The sequence below is a fragment of the Doryrhamphus excisus genome, chromosome 8 (assembly GCF_030265055.1).
Source record: "Doryrhamphus excisus isolate RoL2022-K1 chromosome 8, RoL_Dexc_1.0, whole genome shotgun sequence".
NCBI classification, from domain to species: Eukaryota; Metazoa; Chordata; class Actinopteri; order Syngnathiformes; family Syngnathidae; genus Doryrhamphus; species Doryrhamphus excisus.
In genome coordinates this window covers 20,535,309-20,556,160 of record NC_080473.1, presented here as the reverse complement: position 1 = coordinate 20,556,160, position 20,852 = coordinate 20,535,309, and the positions used below count along the sequence as shown (strand labels likewise).

The 20,852-nt window shown below is 38.4% G+C and overlaps 1 protein-coding gene across 9 annotated transcripts in view; it reads right to left on the bottom strand.

The window, feature by feature from the left end:
* Positions 1-883: 883 nt before the first annotated feature.
* Positions 884-20,852, bottom strand: part of robo1 (roundabout, axon guidance receptor, homolog 1 (Drosophila)) — a 379,506-nt gene continuing 359,537 nt past the window's right edge. For 7 of the 9 annotated variants that reach the window (XM_058080084.1, XM_058080085.1, XM_058080086.1 and 4 more), the window contains 11 exons: positions 20,625-20,667; positions 17,234-17,388; positions 13,148-13,513; positions 11,895-12,011; positions 10,141-10,285; positions 9,729-9,956; positions 8,786-9,276; positions 8,567-8,719; positions 4,637-4,903; positions 3,193-3,389; positions 885-2,348 (listed from right to left, as the gene is read on the bottom strand). In XM_058080084.1, the coding sequence (XP_057936067.1) occupies positions 2,334-2,348; positions 3,193-3,389; positions 4,637-4,903; positions 8,567-8,719; positions 8,786-9,276; positions 9,729-9,956; positions 10,141-10,285; positions 11,895-12,011; positions 13,148-13,513; positions 17,234-17,388; positions 20,625-20,667 (2,177 nt within the window). In that variant the 3' untranslated portion in view covers positions 885-2,333. Of the gene's footprint in view, positions 2,349-3,192; positions 3,390-4,636; positions 4,904-8,566; positions 8,720-8,785; positions 9,277-9,728; positions 9,957-10,140; positions 10,286-11,894; positions 12,012-13,147; positions 13,514-17,233; positions 17,389-20,624; positions 20,668-20,852 lie in introns of all 9 variants that reach the window. The other 2 variants (XM_058080083.1, XM_058080090.1) reach the window with 2 other exon arrangements.

The following is a 20,852-nucleotide window of genomic DNA, read 5'->3' as shown; positions in this document are numbered from 1 at the left end:
TTTGAAATACTACTGATAAACTGTAATATTAGTGTATTTATATGTACAAAACACTGTGAATTACTGGCATGAGAAGACCTGCTCCACTATTTAGTAATGGTAATGGTTTTATTTCATTTGAACATGCATCAGATTACAATTGAGTGCATCCCATAATCAGTTCCCAATTCCACATGTCCAAAAGGAGTAGGAAGAAGCAAAGCTTATTAAATCCTACCCCTCCATCTGGTACTTTTACAATCAGTAACTGTTACATTTGTTCACTTCCTGCTTTCCATAATACAGTTTAAGGTTTTTGGCTCATCGTTGTGCATTGTTTGACTTCCTTACTCAGGTTGCTTAGAGGTTGCTCACAGCCTCTGAATATTTCCAGAATTGCTCGTTTTTGAGGAAATTGTACCATTTTAAGAACGCAAAGCAAAATAAAATAAAACATTACCTTTATTGACTAGTCACTGTGACAGAGTTTTTAACCAGCAAAATACAAGTAAATTGCATAATTGAAATAAAAGTTTTATAAAAAATAAATAAATAAAAATAAATAAAAATAAATAAAAATAAATAAAAATAAATAAAAATAAATAAATAAAAATAAATAAAAATAAAACTTCTTATGCTTGTATCTCAAATAATGAAATCAGAACCATAGTATAATCTAAGCAATAATGCCATTGAAGTGTTGTCACTCATATTTAATATGTACTTCACACATTCTGCATCATAATAAGAAACAATAAGTCCAATGCTGTCATAAACTTAAAATTAATGATCATTATTAAACCAATAAAACATGTTTGCACAAATTATCATAATGTGCAAAAACTCCTGAATATGCACAGAATATGTCAAACCTCAAAGTTGTTGAGCAACCTCTAAATATTAATCAATATTGATAAAATTTGTCCGAAATGTTTTTTTTTGAGAGCATGAAATTTCAAAAGTTGAAAAATAAGGACCACGCTAAGTCACAGGTTGTGCTACTGTAAGCTTCTCTGCACATTTCCTGTTTCAATCCATCAGTGGGCCTATCAGAACAGGAAGATGTATTAATATGCAAACACGTGATTATGGATGCAAGGAGGACAATTAATGGCCGGAATGTAGGGGTGGAAATTAAACCGGCTGTCGTAATAAATCCAATGCAAGCATGAGTCCCAACCCAAAGATTTTCCAACATCAACAAATGACAACAAATCACATATAGTTTGATTTTTTTTATTATTCATTCTTTTTTTTTCAGTTCTTTTTTTTCCTTTTTTTTGCTTTACGAAACAAATGTTTGCAGATGTCCGATGAATAAACAACAGCACCCTTTGCTCCCTTAAAAAGGCGGGGCTTCATCGCCTCCTGGTTTTTTTTTTTGTGTCCACAAAAAGAGACTCTTCTTCCTCTCCAGATTCCCCCCATCCAAAGTGACTCCTGTGTAGCCTTTGTAGTTTTGACTTGACATTCTTTTAAGTGCATTAGTAGACAAAGTAAGCCTTTCTTTCACTTTCACTTTCAGTTTCATGTGCAATAGCTGATATTACGCTCAATGCCAAAGAAATATTTACATTGCAGCCATGACTCACATCAACTGTCCTTTTTTGTCACTTTTCCGGAGAGGGAGTCTCGGCAACTTGAACCCCCATCATCATCGTCATCAAACATCATCATCATCATCATCATCAAGATTAACTAGACTCTTTTGTCATACCTCCAGTAAGACAAAAAGGTTAATAGATAAAATGGTTTAAAATAAAGTTTAGTGATTGTGCTTTTAAAACCAATGTAAAACAAAAAAATAGCAAACATCGACAACACAGAACATAACAGTGCATTACAAAAAACAAAATAAAATAAAAAAAACATCCCAAAGTGGCACACTCTCGGACAGGTTCGCTAAATAATATCGCAATTTACAACATGGATGGAAATGATAAAATATTTATATTTACTGGCGTAATAAAATTAGAAAAAAGGGCTGGGGTTTTGGGGAAGGGGACAAATCTGAGGTACCACCATGGGACGCCATGTATTACACATATATTTACACACACAAATCCAGCCCTCTCTGCTTGCATCTTACAGTAACATGTCAAGATTACACTCCATATTGCATTGGAATTCAACATAAATACCCTAAGGGTGCACTTGAACGCACCCTTTTCATTTCCTTGTTTCGCCGTCTCAAAATGCTGACAGAACATGATAAATTAGGCAAAAGACGATGCCAAAAGAAAGACTAGTGATGTACAGTATAAATGGCAGCTGACATGGTGGTGAAATACTGACATATTCAAAAAAGAGAAACAAGGGTGCGCTGCAAAAAACAAAGCAAATCTTCCTTTTCTTCAGCTTTCCGCCATCTGCATGGGAAGAAAACATTGAATTTTTGAGTGATGGTCATACGAGATCATATAGAGCAGGGGTCTCAAACATGCGGCCCGCGGGCCAAATGTGGTAGTAGTAGTTTGAGGCCCCCGCCTTGATATGAAAGTTTAATTTTTGATATGGATGCTGTATGGTATCATGTACCCAGAAAAAATTATTACGTTTGATTAATGTTCATGTTAAAGGTTAAATAACTGTTAATAGTTATCCTCCCTATCCGTGTGGAAGTGGTAAGTTTTTGGCTATTTAAGTTTAAAGGAAATAACTTGGAGGCTACCGTTTAGGTCGCTAGCTCTCTAGTTTGCGAGTTAGCATGTGTCTCAAGACCCTGCAGTTGCGCAATATGTTGTAAATAAAAAGAGTATAAATGTGACTATAGTCGTGTTTTGTCATGTCTACAGGGCTCTAATAATGCTTTGTTCATTTTAATGTGAAAAAAATCATTTGTCTACCCACCAACTATATGTGCTTTCTTAAGTTTTTATTATTTGCCATTTTATTATTATTATTATTATATTTATTTATTACTGATTAAGTTTCTTTATTCTTGATTTGTTTATTTATTTTTCTTATTTTGTGTAGAAAAATAAAAAGTAAGATATTTGAGAACAGTGGAATGTTTTATCAGAGCTTTTATTGTAGAAAATTGGAACCAAAGCGAAGTTTTTTAAATGTGTTTGTTTTTAATAAATGCGTTTTTTTTTGTTTTTTTTTGGAAAACCTGATGCGGCCCAGTCTCACCCAGACCCGACCTCCAGTGGCCCCCAACTAACTTGAGTTTGAGACCCCTGATATAGAGGAAGTGATGGTGACGTGTACCTCTAACTCTTCATTTCCTGTCTGAAAGGCCCCCGTGGTGCTGAGGCTGACGTCCGCAGGGTTCCTGTGGCCCACCTCGCCTCTACGCCGGCCCCCCGAACCCCTGGAGGACATGGAGCTGGACGAGCTGGGGTCTCTGGGGCTGTTGACCACAGGGAACTGTGGTCGGCTGTAGGGCAGAATGTCTTCTGGACCTGCTGGGGTACGAAAAAAGGAATTATATGGAGGTACAACAAAAAAGTAAAAAAAAACAACAACAAACATTCACACTTAATAAAGCCAGTACACTCTAATAGTACTTTCATCCATTTGTGTATTGGAATACATGTACTAGAGATACAGTATATGTCCTCCAGGTGTGGCTCTTTAACTATGTCTTTTTATGTTTCATACATACACATACACCTTACCTACATCATAAGGTACAATTATTTCCAAAAACATCAGGAAATAAAAATCGATAATCCCTAAATATGTGGAAATTCTACATTTATCCATACTGTATTTACATAACTACATTCATTATTATTATTTCCATAAATACAATAAAAAGCACTGTTAGTATTATTATATATTATTTATATATATATATATATATATATATATATATATATATATATATATATATATATATATATATATATATATATATATATATATATATATATATATATATATATATATATATATACATATATATTAACACAAATAACAGTTGGTAGTTATTTAGAAAATTAAAAACAAGTGTTTAAATAATATAAAAAATATAAAAAATATATATAATAATACTAATTCAGTGGTTTTATTGTTTTATGGATATATATATATATATATATATATATATATATATATATATATATATATATATATATATATATATATATATATATATATATATATATATATATTATAATTAACACATTAATATTATTCATTTATTATTAGTTTTTATTAATTATAACACACTATGATCACTATGTTTTTTGCTTAAAAAATTATTTGTGTAATTTTTTGTGTAATTTTTTATATATATATATATATATATACATATTAGCCAGTATTAGCCACTTATGCCAGTTATGTTGGTAGTTATTTAGAAAATTAAAAACAAATGTTAAAAATATATATAATAATACTAATACAGTGGTTTTATTGTTTTTATGGAAATAAATATATATATATATATATATATATATATATATATATATAATTAACACATATTTTATTCTTAGTTTTTATTAATTATAACTCACTATGATCACTATGATCTATGTTTTTTGCTTTAAAAATTATTTGTGTCATTTGTTTTGCAAAATGGCCGATACTGAAGGGGTTGTCGTTTGAAAAATGAGTTAATGATTTAATATTCGTGTCAGTGGTCGTATTGGCAGCATTTTTATCATGAAGGGTTGTACAAGACAATCCAAGTTGTTTGGTGTCATACCTGCTTGTTGGCGCCCCTTGGGTCCGGTGGCGCCGCCATCATGTTTGTTCCCTTTGGCCCCAGGAGCTTTATGCCTCTCCTGGGCCTCCTTGCGTTCCGATGAGCTGGTTCTGGGGTCCGAGCCTTCTTTGGGCCTGTAACTACCTGCTCCTCCTCCTGGTCTTCCACCTTTCGGGGAGACCACCCCTCGGCTCTCTAGGCCCACCTTGGAGGGGTGTGTGGGGGACTTCAGCACTGCTGGGGGCGGGATGGGTGGCGGTGGGAGATCTGAGGGTTAAAACAGAAAATAAAACCATGTTGAAGGTAATGATGCACCCCTAGTACATTTTTCTTATCATTATGAATACATAAACAATGTTAGGGCAGTTTTTGTATTATAAAGCAGAGACACTGTTTCTTCTTTTAATCTCTCTCCTCCAGTGACAGATATAAATATAGCTCAGGTATCAGCGAGGGGCGCACTGCCGAATTTACAAAGGATTGCAAAAGTGTCTCCTGGACCACCAAGGAGGAGGAGGAGGAGGAGGAGGATGGCTAATTAGGAAGAAGCGTATGACAGGAGGACAGACGGGAAAGGGTTAAGGCTGCAGACAAAAGGAGTCAAACGATATGAAGCATGAGGGCTGGGGGGCGGGGGGGGGGGGGGGGGGGGGGGTATAAGGTGGTCTCTGATTTTATCCACAGTGCAAACAGGACAGAAATGAGGAGGTCAAAGATGAGGGAATATATATAATATAATATTATATTTTATTATATATTATATATATTATATAATACAATATTATATATATATATATATATGATATGTTATCATTATACATATTATATGTCATTGTATCACATCAATGGTCAATCAATTAAATTCAATAAATACCAGCTTAACTTCTTAACAGTTTAAACAAAGGCAAAAAATATTTCATATTTCATACATTTTTTATAATCAAATTCCACAGAAAAAGTATGCTGTAAAATGTCACCTAAAGATTAAACATACCATACAAGCAATATATAAACATACCATTGGGTATTTAATAGCACATATGCTATATGTATGATATAAACTAAAGTGAATCATTAAAAATATGTATTTATTCCGACTCATTTTTCATGGAAATTATTCAAAATGTCCTGGAGTTGGGATGATGATTAAAAAAAATATTGTTATTATTTATACAAGCGAGTACATTAAGAAACAAAAAAAAGTTGTTTTGGAATAAGTGAGCTATTTTTGTGTGGCATAGCTTTAATAAAGGTGCAGTCACATGACACGCTCCCAATACCGCTCACAGCCAGTAGGGGGAAGAATTGGACGGATCACGTTTGGGAAATGCTCGGATTCGTCCTGGTGAATTCACTTATTTTCTTTATTTGATTGTTGCTATGATTTGTTTTCGTTTCACTCATTTGGGGAGGAAGGGGGGGGGGGGTTCCTGGCCCCGCCCCCTGGCCCACTAGTGGTGGTTATGAACCTGAGCCTCTCTCAGCAATCCAATGCAATTTCTGTGGGAATTGTATTTTTTTTATATTATATAATTTACTAAATGTTATTAGATCACCTCTGTGGTAGCGTAACTGAGCATGCAGCTGGGGGGGGGGCAGGAGGAGTAGGTGAAGAGGTATGCGGTGTAGTAGGCAATAACCTCCAAATGAAAAACAATCCATTCAGATCAAATGCAATCAGCAGGAGGACTGACGGACAGACAGAGCTGTCAGGCGACCCCCCCCCCCCCACCACCACCACCACCCCCTCCCAACCCCCACCTTCTCCACGCTCAAACAAAGACAGAGAGAAGAGGGGAGTGAGCAGCGAGGAGGATGGGGGGAGCAGCCAGGATGTAAGGAGGATGCAGAAGGAAGAGGAAGGATGAGGCGAGGGGTGGGGGACAAGGGGGGGGGCTGGCCCCCAGTGAGCTGAGATATTAAATCTCACTGTCAAGTGCTTCTAACACTCAAGGACACCTGACTCTACAGAGCTGGAGAACCAGCACACCATCCACATCCAGGCTGGTGGAATACATTTCCACCGGAACAACGAGAGCAGCGCTTCCATCTTGTGCTGAAATAAATGGCCGCTTAATTATGATTATGTTTTTGGTCATTAACCTATGAACAACAAATGAAAAGGATTTTCCCAAGTGATCCGAGTGCATCACAGAAAAGGAAAGTGAAAGGAAAAAATGAAGATAATGTCACAATGTGGGCGTTACCTCCTTGTGACAGCTCTTTTAGTTTCCTTCTTTGCCTCTGTTCCGGCGTCCATGCCCTTATTTTGTAACTACAGTAAACCTCGGATATATCGGATTCAATTGTTCCCACTGGTTTTGTCCGATATAAGCGATATCCGTTATATGCGTATACCGGAAAATGTCCGTTTTACGCATATATCGGATTTATATGCTGTAAATGGGATTTTATCCGTTATAAAAAGGCACTTCCTTGACTATGTTTCCAATGTACCTGGACGCGCAGGCAACGCTGCAAACGCTGCAAATGACGTCGTATAGCGGCCTGTCACGATTCGGCGAATCGGAGCGCCACGATGCGGCCATCCGATATATGCGAGGGAAATTTCATGGAAATGCATTGGAACGGGACTGGAGATTTTGTCCGAAATAGGCGAAATCCGTTATAAAAAATCCGATATATGCAATGAATTTTTATTGGAAATGCATTACAGAAAAATCGGTTCTTTTTTATCTGTCCGTTGTGAGCGAATTTCCGATATATCCGAGTCCGATATATCCGAGGTTTACTGTACTTCCTTTTTTGTTTGGTTAGTTGCCGTCTGTTTGCTTTCTGCATAGCACAAGTATCATTAAAAGACACTTTTTCATGTGCATTTTGGTCCTGCTCTCTGCATCCTGGGGTCTTAACGCAACGCCGACTTACCCGATTGTGACAGTTGCTAAATACAAGGATGAAGAGTCTTGAACCATTCATGATGTGCTATATATATCACTATATTGACACTTACTATGGTACACATTATGGCATTGGATGCTCATATCATTATAAAAAAAAACCCTAAATTATATGAGGAAAGCAGGAAGTGAGCAAATGTAAAAGTACCAGATGGAGGGGTAGGATTTAATAAGCTTTGCTTCTTCCTACTCCTTTTGGACATGAAGTGCTATATACGTATATCACTATATCGATGGTTACTATTATGTCATTGTATGGTCATATCACCTTGTACTTCGGTACATGACAAAAAAAAATGTTTTTAATTATTTTTTTAAAGAAAAAAATTAATTAAAAAAATAAAACAAAATGTTTTTTTAAATAAAAAAAACTTAAACCATATTAGGAAAGCAGGAAGTGAACAAATGTAACAGTTACTGATTGTAAAAGTACCATATGGAGGGGTAGGATTTAATAAGCTTTGCTTCTTCCTACTCCTTTTGGACATGAAGTGCTATATACGTATATCACTATATCGATGGTTACTATGGTACCCATTATGTCATTGTATGGTCATATCACCAAAAAAATGTTTTTAATACATTTTTTAATGAAAAAATAAATAAATAAATAAATGTTTTTTTTATAAAATTTTTTTTTAAACTATATTAGGAAAGCAGGAAGTGAACAAATGTAACAGTTACTGATTGTAAAAGTACCAGATAGAGGGGTAGGATTTAATAAGCTTTGCTTCTTCCTACTCCTTTTGGACATGTGGAACTGGGAACTGATTATGGGATGCACTCAATTGTAATCTGATGCATGTTCAAATAAGTGGAGAAACACAGATCAGTTGCAGCCAACACATGCCGAGACCATCACCAAAGAAAAAGATGGTGCTCTTGAACACGTGTAACCACCTTCTCCTATGAAATGATTGGCGTAGATCGAAATGACAGGAATGAAACTCATATTTCCTATCGCCATTAAACAAGCAAGTAGAAGAAGTTGGACTAATAAGTACAGTACCTTCATTGTAGGCTTCACGTCTGTGGTTCCCTGCAGGATGCTGTTTCTGCTTCTTTGGAGGCCTCCTGTGCACCGCCGCCATGCTCATGTTGCTATCTGTGGATACCGGGCTGCCGGGACGATGACCCGCCGGGTTCATTTGGTATTTGCGTGCTAAGAAACGTAAGACAACACATCATGAATAACTTCAGCCTGGTGGGTGGAGCATATAAAACCTACCTAACAGAGCTGCCCCTTCCTGGCCTTGCATGTTGGCGTGTTTGGCCACTCGCAGCCCCGAATACTCGGCAGCCGCGGCCACGGCCTGAGCAAAGTCAGCATCGGTGAAGAACGATCCGTCCGATGAGCTCACGGCGCTGGATCGCCCCGAGGAGACATTATCCTCCTCGGAAGCGGACCCCCAGCCGTTGATCATGGATCCCGTCACCGAGCTCTCCAAGTCGCCCATGCTGGACGCTGGCGTCTGTTCGATCCCTCGCAGCAGCAGTCGCCGCGGATGCATCTGCTGCTGGGGGTGGTGCGGGTGAGGGTGGGTGTGGTGGTAGTGCATCTTGGCCACCTCCGCATCTGTATCATCTTCCTCTTCGTCTTCATCCAGCATTTCTTCTTCCTCTTCTAAGCCGTCCGGATCCAGGGGGTTGGTGATGTAGCTGTATGTGTGCGAGGGTGACAGGGGACGAGGTGGCGCCGGGGGGCTCACAGCATGGCGCCTTGGAAGAGAAGAAGCGGGATTCAAACAACGACTCAAGGAATGGAGCCGTAGAATTTGAACATAAGTTTTTACTTATTTATAATTTTAACGTTGAATTTTAAGAATGAATCCGGGCGGCACGGTGGTCTAGGGGTTAGCGCGCAGACCTCACAGCTAGGAGACCAGGGTTCAATCCCACCCTCGGGCATCTCTGTGTGGAGTTTGCATGTTCGGTTTTCTCCGGGTACTCCGGTTTCCTCCCACATTCCAAAAACATGCTAGGTTAATTAGTGACTCCAAATTGTCCATAGGTATGAATGTGAGTGTGAATGGTTGTTTGTCTATATGTGCCCTGTGATTGGCTGGCGACCAGTCCAGGGTGTACCCCGCCTCTCGCCCGAAGACAGCTGGGATAGGCTCCAGCACCCCCCGCGACCCTCGTGAGGAGACAAATAAGACAAATAAGCGAACCTGCGCTCGTGGCTGTCCTGCAGCATGGGCGTCATCTCCTCCTGTGGCGAGGGCGTGAGCGTGGCGGTGGACTGGTGGCTGTACGACACGGCGGCGGGGGAGGACGCCGTGCCCCGCACGGGAGGCGTCGGTCCGCGCTCCATCTCCTCCTCCTCTTCCTCCTCCAGCTCATCGGGCTGCAGGTACATATGCGAGGGGGGCATGGAGCACTGCATGTCTGGGTCGCAGCTGCCAAAAAAAGTGACGCCTCATTATTCTTCATATCATTTTTGCTTTTGAAAACAAGCGACACTGGTGACGGGAAAAGATGTAGTAAATATTCATGGCGTCACTCCATCAAGGTTTGATTCCCAACACCTCTCCTTGCAGATGTGTGCAATGAACATCGAAGCAGGTATTATGTACTTTTTACCTTTCTTCCATTGACAGGGAATAGTCCTCTGTGTTCCGTGTTGGGGGTGGGTTTGCAGGAGGGGGAGGCAGGAGGTCAGCCCAATTCATTGTGCTCTGTTTAGGTAGTTTAGGGGTGCGCATTCCCTTCTTCTGACCCTGACTGCCTGCTCGACAAAACACAAAAAACAACATAAAATGACTTGACAGTAGAATAAATGCATAAATAAACCTATGCAGTAATTGGAAGCACCGTAAACACCCCCCCACCACCACCACCCCGCAGCACTATCAAGGAAAAAAAGTGTCCAATTAATATTAGATGGCGAACCAATGAGCTGTGAGGCGAAAGTGAGCACGAGTGGCTTCCGCCTAATGACTGCAACTTGAAATGTAATATCAGAATGGATACGTGGCATTAAGGGTGGCAGCCTTGCATGGCGTCTTCCAATGTGCTGTCATTTGTCCTTGTCCCTATGAGGACTCTTAGACCCCGCATGAAATTAGACCAATGCATTGCACAATTAAAGTACAGCCAGTTAAGGAAAAAAAAAAACATGTCAGGGCATACAAAGAGAAGGAATCGGTGTAGAAATGAAAGAAAAACATGAATAAAAGAAGTTGCATTCAGTATACATTGTCAAGGACAATAAAGTAAGATTCTCTTACTGGTTTTTAAATGTCTTTTAAATGTCTTAACGGCCTTGCACCTTCTTATTTATCTGATCTGCTTTTGCTATATCAACCCCCGCGGACCCTTTTAACAATACCAAAACCCAAAACAAAAACCCACGGTGAGGCACCTGTGGAACAGCCTGCCGGAGAGCCTCAGGACTGCCAAGACTGTTGATATTTTTTTTTTAAAAAGATTAAAAACACACCTTTTTAATCAGGCTTTTAACTAATATTTTAAACTTTTCTTATGTTTTTATCTTTTTAGTCTTATTTAATAAAATAAAATAAAATAAAATAAAATAAAATAAAATAAAATAAAATAAAATAAAATATAATATAATATAATATAATATAATATAATATAATATAATATAATATAATATAATATAATATAATATAATATAATATAATATAATAAAATAAAATAAAATAAAATAAAATAAAATAAAATAAAATAAATGCTCTTAGGGGTCCTCCACACTAGGGGCTGTGTCGGGTCTGCTGAGGGGGTGCCATCCTTGGGTCCCTTCGACCTGGCCGGCTGGGGGTTCCTCCCTTTAATGTGGGGGTCTGTCCGTATGTCGGAGTCGGGGGGCCCGGGTGCTGGTCCCCCGATGGCACGGCCTCCGGCTCCTCCCAGTGTGGACGCCCCCAAAAGTGGTGTTTCCTTGATCCTCAGTGCCATGCCATGTCTCCCTACTGTGTGTGATTGTGTGTGTGTGTGTGTGGGGGGGGGGTGTTGTGTGTCTAGTATGGAGGGTTGGAGGGAGGGGCTTTTTTAGTAATTGTTTTTCCTTTAAATTGTGGTAATTGTTTTTAATTCTGTAAAGCAATTTGTGTTGCATGTCTTTGCAGGAAAAGTGCTCTACAAATAAAGTTGATTTGATTTGATTGTGGGAGGAAACCGGAGTACCCGGAGAAAACCCACGCATGCACGGGAAGAACATGCAAACTCCACACAGAGATAGCCAAGGGTGGAATTGAACCCTGGTCTCCTAGCTGTGATGTCGGCATGCTAACCACTCGACCACCATGCAGCCCCTGAAATAATTCCAATCCATAATAATAACAAAACGAAGGAGACAAAAAAAAACATCTTACCAGAGGTGCTGCTGCTGCCTCGGTCCGAGCTGTTGTAGGAGCCCCCGGTATGGCTGTCATGGCTGTGGTTGTATGGGATGGTGGCTGGCGTGGGGGTGTCGCCGCCTCTGTAGCGATCTGATGACATGAGGAGGAGCGTAAGAAAACTATACTCGATACAAACGATACGGACTAAAGTATTGGGACACCCGGCGTTAAAATACAGACTTGGACTAAAAGGGTCTAATGCAGGGGTGGGCAAACTTTTTGACCCGCATTGATATAACAAAATTTCCGGGGGGGGGCAGACTATATATTTTACACGTAACAGTCCACCTGGTATTATTGTATCTGTAAAATTGTCATGCAATCTGCTATTATTATTTATTATTTTATATTTATATTTAAATATTTTAAAAATAATAAAATATTATAATAATTAAAATAAAATTAAAATAATAATTATTATATTATTATTATGTAAAATCTGCAAATATAACAATATTATTATATATAATTAATATAATAATTAGCATTAATATAATAAATATAATAATCATAATAGTTATAATAATAATATAATAATTATTATTTTAATTTTTATTATTATTATGTGCTTGTGTCTCTTTTTTCAGGAGCACTTTGTAAACAACAGACCATGTCAAACAACGAAATTGATACAACCATCAAAAGGTTGGCTCAGGCCATGATGCCAGGTTGTATGTTGAGTTTAAATTAAATACTTTTGAAAGATTGGGCGGGCCGTATTCAAACACTTGGCGTGCCGGATGTGGCCCCCGGGCCGTAGTTTGCCCACCCCTGGTCTAATCCAACCCCCGAGTGTATTCCATGACGATCGGGTGTGTCCCAGTACTTTTTATGCATCAAATAAACGTGCAAGCAGATCGTGAATGTTATGAAATCACACATTCATGCGTTTTTAGATGTTTGAACATGCAAAAAAAGTCCAGAAAAAGACCGATTCGGCCTGTGAAGATGTCAACCACCAACAATATTCCTACAGATATTTGACACAGGCGATGAACTTTGACACTTGCGTTGAAGTGTCACTGCGGAATGGCGGCAGTTCATCAGAAGACATTAGGAAGGACTGCATGGAAGGTGATGAGGCGTTCCATGAACACATACAAAAAGCGGAAGGAAAAAGCGGAATATGATGATGAGAGTCCACAGAGAAGGAGGAGGATGAGGCGGAGGGAGATGTTGGCGTCGTAGGACCAGCCTGGTGGTCCTGGAGCTCTCCTCTCACTCACCCTTATTCAGCTTGTTCTGCTCCATGATGCTGTACTGCAGCTGGGAAGCCATTTCCTGTTTCTGGACGCCACCGGGCTTCCAGCAGTGTTTGTCGTTCAGCTCCCCTCCGCCGCTTCCGCACGTCGCTCGGTCGGCGTTCATGTTGTTGCTCATGATGGACGACTGGATGAGCTGCGTGGTGGCGTACGGCGTGGGCTGCCCGCCCGTGCCCACGAAGCGGCCATCTTTCAGATTGGGGCTGTTGAAGGTCTTCATCTCGTTGATCTTGTTGGACAAGTCCACGTCTCCGTAAACTCCCGGCTCGGGCACCAAAAGGCCGCTCTGCTTATTATCCATCTGGTTGTTATAATTGGCGATGCAGTCGGCTGGAGGACATGAGGAGGGTTATTTAGACGCTCTCCATTAGCGCTGATGAGCTCGGCGGCAGTTAGCTAAACGCTTCTGAACATCGAGTCATTTATGGGACACATTTGGATATTTATTTGGATAATTATTCTTTCAAAACAACATCACTGAGGACACAGCAGTACAAAGAAGTGATTGGGCCACAATGAAAAAAAAAAAAACACATGAATTAGCCTCATTTTTTAGCATGTTATGAAAATAAATGTGCGAATAAAAAAGACGCAATATTGTGTCAATGAACAACTAAATGAACAAAAAAAGTAAATTTACAATACAGCTTGAATAAGTCATTTTAAAATGTTGTATTATAAGACAGTGGTCTCAAACATGCGGCCCGTGGGCCAAATGTGGCACGCAGGACACTAGTTTGAGGCCCCCGCCTTGATATGAAAGTTCAATGTTAAAGTTTGATATGGATGCTGTATGGTATCATGTACCCGGAAAAAAATATTACGTTTGATTCATGTTCATGTTAAAGGTTAAATAACTGTTAATAGATATCCTCCCTATCCGTGTGGAAGTGGTAAGTTTTTGGCTATTTAAGTTTAAAGGAAATAATTTGAAGGCTACCGTTTAGGTGGCTAGCTCTCTAGTTTGCGAGTTAGCATGTGTCTCAAGACCCTGCAGTTGCGCAATATGTTGTAAATAAAAAGAGTATAAATGTGACTATAGTCGTGTTTTGTCATGTCTACAGGGCTCTAATAATGCTTTGTTCATTTTAATCTGGAAAAAATAATTTGTCTACCCACCAACTATATGTGGTTTCTTAAGTTTTTATTATTTGCCATTTTATTATTATTATTATTATATTTATTTATTTATTACTAATTGATTGATTTTCTTTATTCTTGATTTGTTTATTTATTTTTCATCTTATTTTGTGCAGAAAAATAAAAATTAAGATAGTTGAGAACAGTGGAATGTTTTATCAGAGCTTTTCTTGTATAAAATCGAAACCAAAGCAAAGTTTCATTTTTTTTCAATTTTTCAAAATTCATTTTTATGTTTTTAATAAATGTGTTTTTTGTTTTTTTGTGGCCCAGTCTCGCCCAGACCCTAGCTCCAGTGGCCCCCAAGTAAATTGAGTTTGAGACCCCTGATTATAAGATCAGATGTGACATTACAATAATAAATGTAAATAAAAACATAATTATTATAAATATATGTATATATGTTGCTCATAAAGATGATTTTTTATATAATTTTCTCACAATTTATGACTTTATTACCGTTGTTGTACATCAGCACTTTAGTTTACTATCATTGGGGTACATTACATTTATTTATGCCATTTTTAATGCTATCTTATTATTTAAATTTCACAATAGATCATAAACATATTTATACCATTACATAAATAAAACACTGAAATGAATGTATGTATGTATTATTTGAAAAAAAAAATTTTTCAACATTTACTGATTGTGGGATACATTCTGGCTGCTTTGGTGATTTTAGCTCTTGCTCAGGTAACCAAAAATGGTTCCTAATGAGTTTTTTTTTTTTTTTTTTACCATTGTGGCCCTTACACTTGTTTTTTTCCACATCTTTCAGTCAAGCGAGCGACACAGGTGGTACTGCATGACAGCAACCTCGAGCGGGCGCCATCTTGGCTACCCGCCCACCTAGTGGCGAGCATGTCTGCGCTCATTGAGAAGGACGGAGCCTCATGTCTGTATCAAAGACACGGGGATCGGGCACTGCTCCACTGACACATCCAATTTTCCCTGGCTCATAAAATATTCAAATCCTCCGGCAGCGACGAAAGGCAGCCTTGCGGTAAATACAGAGAGGGACGTCTGCTGGCGGCGGGCGCGCCGTCGCAACCTCCCAGCAGCGCCACACTTCAAAAGGCGGACGTGTGGAAACCAATAAAGGGACGTTTATTACCGTTACTTTGCTCTGTCACCTAGGCAGTCATCCTGTTAATGTGGATATGCATGCACACACACACACACACACATGCAGAGTACACACACACACACAAACACACACACTCACACACACACACACAATACACACACACTCACACACACATGCAGGGTGCGACCTGTTACTTTCTGCACAACATGTCACTGCATGTCCGCTTGGTCACTTCAAGCTCACGCAAAGATCACAAAATGAAACGTTGAAAGCTGGTCCCACATTGGACTGATATTATGGGCTGCCCCTTAAAGGCGCAGTGTTCCTATACTGGTCGGACATCACAAATTGAGACCAAAAACACTTATTTTGTTCCTATCGGGGCCAATTCTACCCTTTAATGGACTGCAATGCCGAGTTTTGATTGACAATAATTCAGTGAAACTACAAGGTTATTATTGTGATTGTAGAATAATGTAAATCACAATAATAATTTACAATTTTACCACATTATTAATGACGTAAGCCAGTCTCCATCTATTTTTATCTTCGGGCCAGAGGCGGGGTAAACCCTGGACTGGTGGCCAGCCAATCACAGGGCACATATAGACCATTCACACAACCATTCACACTCAAATTCATACCTATGGACAATTTGGAGTCGCTAATTAACCTAGCATGTTTTTGGAATGAGGCGGCACGGCGGTCTTGTGGTTAGCGTGCAGACCTCACAGCTAGGAGACCAGGGTTCAATTCCACCCTCGGGCATCTCTGTGTGGAGTTTGCATGTTCTCCCCGTGCATGCGTGGGTTTTCTCCGGGTACTCCGGTTTCCTCCCACATTCCAAAAACATGCTAGGTTAATTGCTGACTCCAAATTGTCCATAGGTATGAATGTGAGTGTGAATGGTTGTTTGTCTATATGTGCCCTGTGATTGGCTGGCGACCGGTCCGGGGTGTACCCCGCCTCTCGCCCAAAAAGACAGCTGGGATAGGCTCCAGCAACCCCCGCGACCCTCGTGAGGAAAAAGCGGTAGAAAATGAATGAATGAATGTTTTTGGAATGTGGGAAGAAACCCACGCATGCACGGGGAGAACATGCAAACTCCACGCAAATTGGGAATTGAACCCTGGTCTCCTAGCTGTGAGGTCTGCGCACTAACCACTAGACCGCCGTGCCGCCCGTTTTAGCTGATATGTTCATTGAAACACAAAGAGGTGATGATGCAACCACACAATAGAAGAGATCATGTCTAGCGCTGTATTTCAACACATGCTATGTTCACAGACACACGCTGTTCAGTTCCGAAACGTGAAAATTGTAAACAGTTCATGGTGTTATATTGTGTAAATAAATCATAATTTTCATATAAAACAACAATTTTTTTGTGTTGTTTATGTTGTGGCATAAAATAAAATATTTTTTTGAAGTGGTACCATTGAGAGAAACAAAGAAAACTAACCAAAACTGTCATTTGTATTCCGAGGCCGTTCTTAAATTGGTGCGCACCCAAGAGGAAACAATATCAGCAGCTAGAACAACAATATGGAAAATAAGCGTCGCAATTACATTAGTCTTGTCGACGTGGACGCCCCCTCTTTCTCGGTTATTTCCGTGCCTGCAAAAAGCTCTCGTTGTGCCTCGGAGAAATCAAACACACCGGCAGCCGGCTCTTAATCTTAATATTTCCTTTCTGCAGGTTGGGCGGAACGCTCTGGGGAGCTAACCCAGATATGGCATCTTACTTCCAGTCTTATCTCTGCACTCATTGCACACTTGAAGTGTTGTGTTGTGTTGTGTTGTGTTGTGTTGCGTACCGGGTCGGCTGTACGTAGCAAGGTTGCTGTCGCTGTTGCCGTTGCCTGCAGCGCAGCAGTTGATACTGCAGTTGTTGTGGTTGGAGCAGGAGTTGGGCCAGGTGTCGGCCAGCCAGGGTTGCGTGGCCGACTCCCCCATGTTGAGTAAGCCGGGCCTGCGCGTGCAAAAGAAAGGGTTAACTGGCGGGCCGCATTGATTTAACAAAATTGACAGGGGGGGCAGACTATATAGTATTTTACATGCAACAGTGCTATTTTTACGCATATTTTACATGTAAAAGTGTCATGCAATCTGCTATATGTGCACTTTGAAATCATTTATTTGATGTAAAGTGTGTTGGAAATTAAATGTATTATTATTTTTATTATTATTATTGTCTTTATTATTACTATTTTGTATATATATTATTATATTAGATTGTTAGTATTAGTTATAGTAATGTTATTATCATTATATTATTATTATTATTGTTAATAATAATAACAATAATAATATTGCGACTATTATTATATTCATATTATTAACAACAATATGAATATAATAATAGTAATATTATTATTGTTAACAACATTCTTCTTATTATTATTATTGTCATTATTTTTATTTTTATTTTTGTGCTTGTGTTACTTTTTCCAGGAGCATTTTGTAAACAACAGACCACATCAAATAACGAAATTGATAAAGCAGCTACCTCAACCATCAAAAAGTGTCATGCAATCTGCTATATGTGCACTTTGAAATCATTTATTTGATGTAAAGTGTGTTGAAAATTAAATGTATTATTATTTTTATTATTATTATTGTCTTTATTATTACTATTTTATATATATATTATATATTAGATTGGTTATTATTAGTTATAGTAATGTTATTATCATTATATTATTATTATTGTTAATAATAATAATAATATTACGACTATTATTATATTAATATTATTAACAACAATATGAATATAATAATAGTAATATTATTATTATTAACAACATTCTTCTTATTATTATTATTGTCATTATTTTTATTTTTATTTTTGTGCTTGTGTTACTTTTTCCAGGAGCATTTTGTAAACAACAGACCACATCAAATAACGAAATTGATAAAGCAGCTACCTCAACCATCAAAAAGTTGGCCCAAGCCACGATGCCAGGTTGTATGTGTTGAGTTTAAATGAAATACTTTGGAAAAAACAGGCGGGCCATATTGAAACACTTGGCGGGCCGCATGTGGCCCCCGGGCCGTAGTTTGCCCACCCCTGGGTTAACACAACAACACAATAGCGTTGATGTCAACGGAGCTGCAGGAACATCTTACTGACAGAGAAGATTATGTGGAGTTTATTCATCCGGGGACTGACAAGAGGGAAACTAGAAATCCGGATTTAGTATTTTTGTGTCGTTTGGACACACAAACACACACAAACACACACAAACACACACACTTGGGATACAAAAATCCCTGCTAAACAGATTGTGTGTGCTCGACTTGCCCAAAGCCGACAACCCTTTCGCTGAGCCGCCCGGATTAGACAAGCAGATAAAAGTCACTTCCACTGTTGCTAACTAAATGTACAGTCCAAATCATGAACCCTGAACGCACCACCTCCACCCCACGCTCTTGAACACATCTCTCAGTGTTTGCTTGTTTGCATTTTACTTGCACTAAAGATCTGCCGCTGAGTTCACGCAGCTTTGCACAAGCCTTGACCTGCACTGTTTGTCTTCCTTTTAGATGTTGTGTACCATTCAGCCATATAAAGAGACCGTGTGTGTGTGTGTGTGTGTGTGTGTGTGTGAGAGATAGAGATAGAGAGAGGGAAAAAAGAGAGAGAGAAACAGCATTTTGCAGCAATGCCACGGCGCAGCCTTGTGGTAGCGCGCAGCTCTTCACGCTACGGTAAAAAGGTTGACGGTTCCTAGCAGGGCTTTCTTTGTTCCTGTAAGTGTCACATATACTGGAAGGTGACTTGACAGCCTGCCTTGTTCCACACCCTTTTTCTACTGCATTAGAAAGCTCAGCACGCCCTCTAGTGTACAGACAAAGCAATTGCACCAGCCCAGCCCTTTTTTTTTCCAATGCTCAGTCTCTTATTGTCTCCACCCAGGAGGCGACTTGATGGATTTACTTAGTTAATAATACAAAACAAATGTTGTTGATACATTTTCACATGTCAGATCATTATGTTGGATATATTACATAAAAATAAAAATATATGCATATTTAAAAATCATCCAAATCAAATCAATCAAAATCATATCTGATGTTTTTATCTGTGTTTATTTTTCATTGTGCTTGTACTATGATCGTATGATTTTGGGAGAAGACAGTGAATCATTTATTTATTTTATTTATTTTATATATTTTATATTTTTATATTACATTTTTGTTCATTTCAGTCCTACTGTTTAAAATTATTTTTGTCTTTGAGGGGCATTTAATAGATTTTTTAAATTTTCTATTTAAACTATTAGGGAAAAAAAAGTCATGTTTTTATTTATTATTTTAATTTTAATATTTAATTCCTGTTTTTCAATGTGTATTTTATTTTATTTTATTTTTTTTACATTTATATTAAATGTATTTTTTTTATATTTATTTTATTTATTGTTTTATCTTGACCTAATCATGCATTCACATGTTGGAAAGCTTTCATTTCCAAGGCTTGTTGTATTGAGTATGGTGAGTTTTTTATCGTGCTTGTACTATGATTATATAATTTTGGGGTAAGACAGTGGATTATTTATTTATTTTATATATTTTATATTTTAACATTTTTATATTGCATTTTTGTTCATTTCAGTCCTACTGTTTAAAATTATTTTTGTCTTTGAGGGCCATTTAATTGATTTTTTAAATTTTCTATTTAAACTATTAGGGAAAAAAGTCAAATTTGTATTTATTATTTTTAATTTTAATATTGAATTCCTGTTTTTCAATGTGCATTTTTATTTTTTATACTTTTTGCATTTATATTAAATGATATACTTTTGGTGAGTATTTTTTTGCATTTTTTAATATTTAATTTACTTATTGTTTTATCTTGACCTAATAATGCATTCACATGTTGCAAAGCTTTCATTTCCAAGTCTTGTTGTATTGAGTATGGTGAGTTTCCGAGGCTCCCGGGGAGCCTTTTTGGGGTGCAACCGTACCCGATTTATTTCAAACTTCTGTTTTTACCACATTTTTATATCAAATGCTATTTTTTTTATCATTAGATTCTACTTATTTTAAAGGCATTTTCTTACAATGACTGTAAATGTGTCTGCTGCAACAACACAGCAATCTCCTGCCAAAGATCAATAAAGTACTTTGGTCTGCTTAGCACCATTCAAGACTGTTTATGCGTTTGGTACTTCAGGTCTATTTAAAACACACAGAACAAGTCCGTACCTTCCAGCGCTGCTCACTCCTTCCCCGCCTCTCTGGTAAGCCACTGGAAAGAGAAGAGATCATTTAGATCACTCTTGGTATATTTGTATGCATGAAGTTGCATTTGAGGCACCATTTTGGCTATGTCACACACACACACACACATACACACACACATGCACACACACACAGGAAGCTGTACTGTAAGAGGCTTATGAAGAACAGAAATGCAGAGCTCTTTGCTTGTTG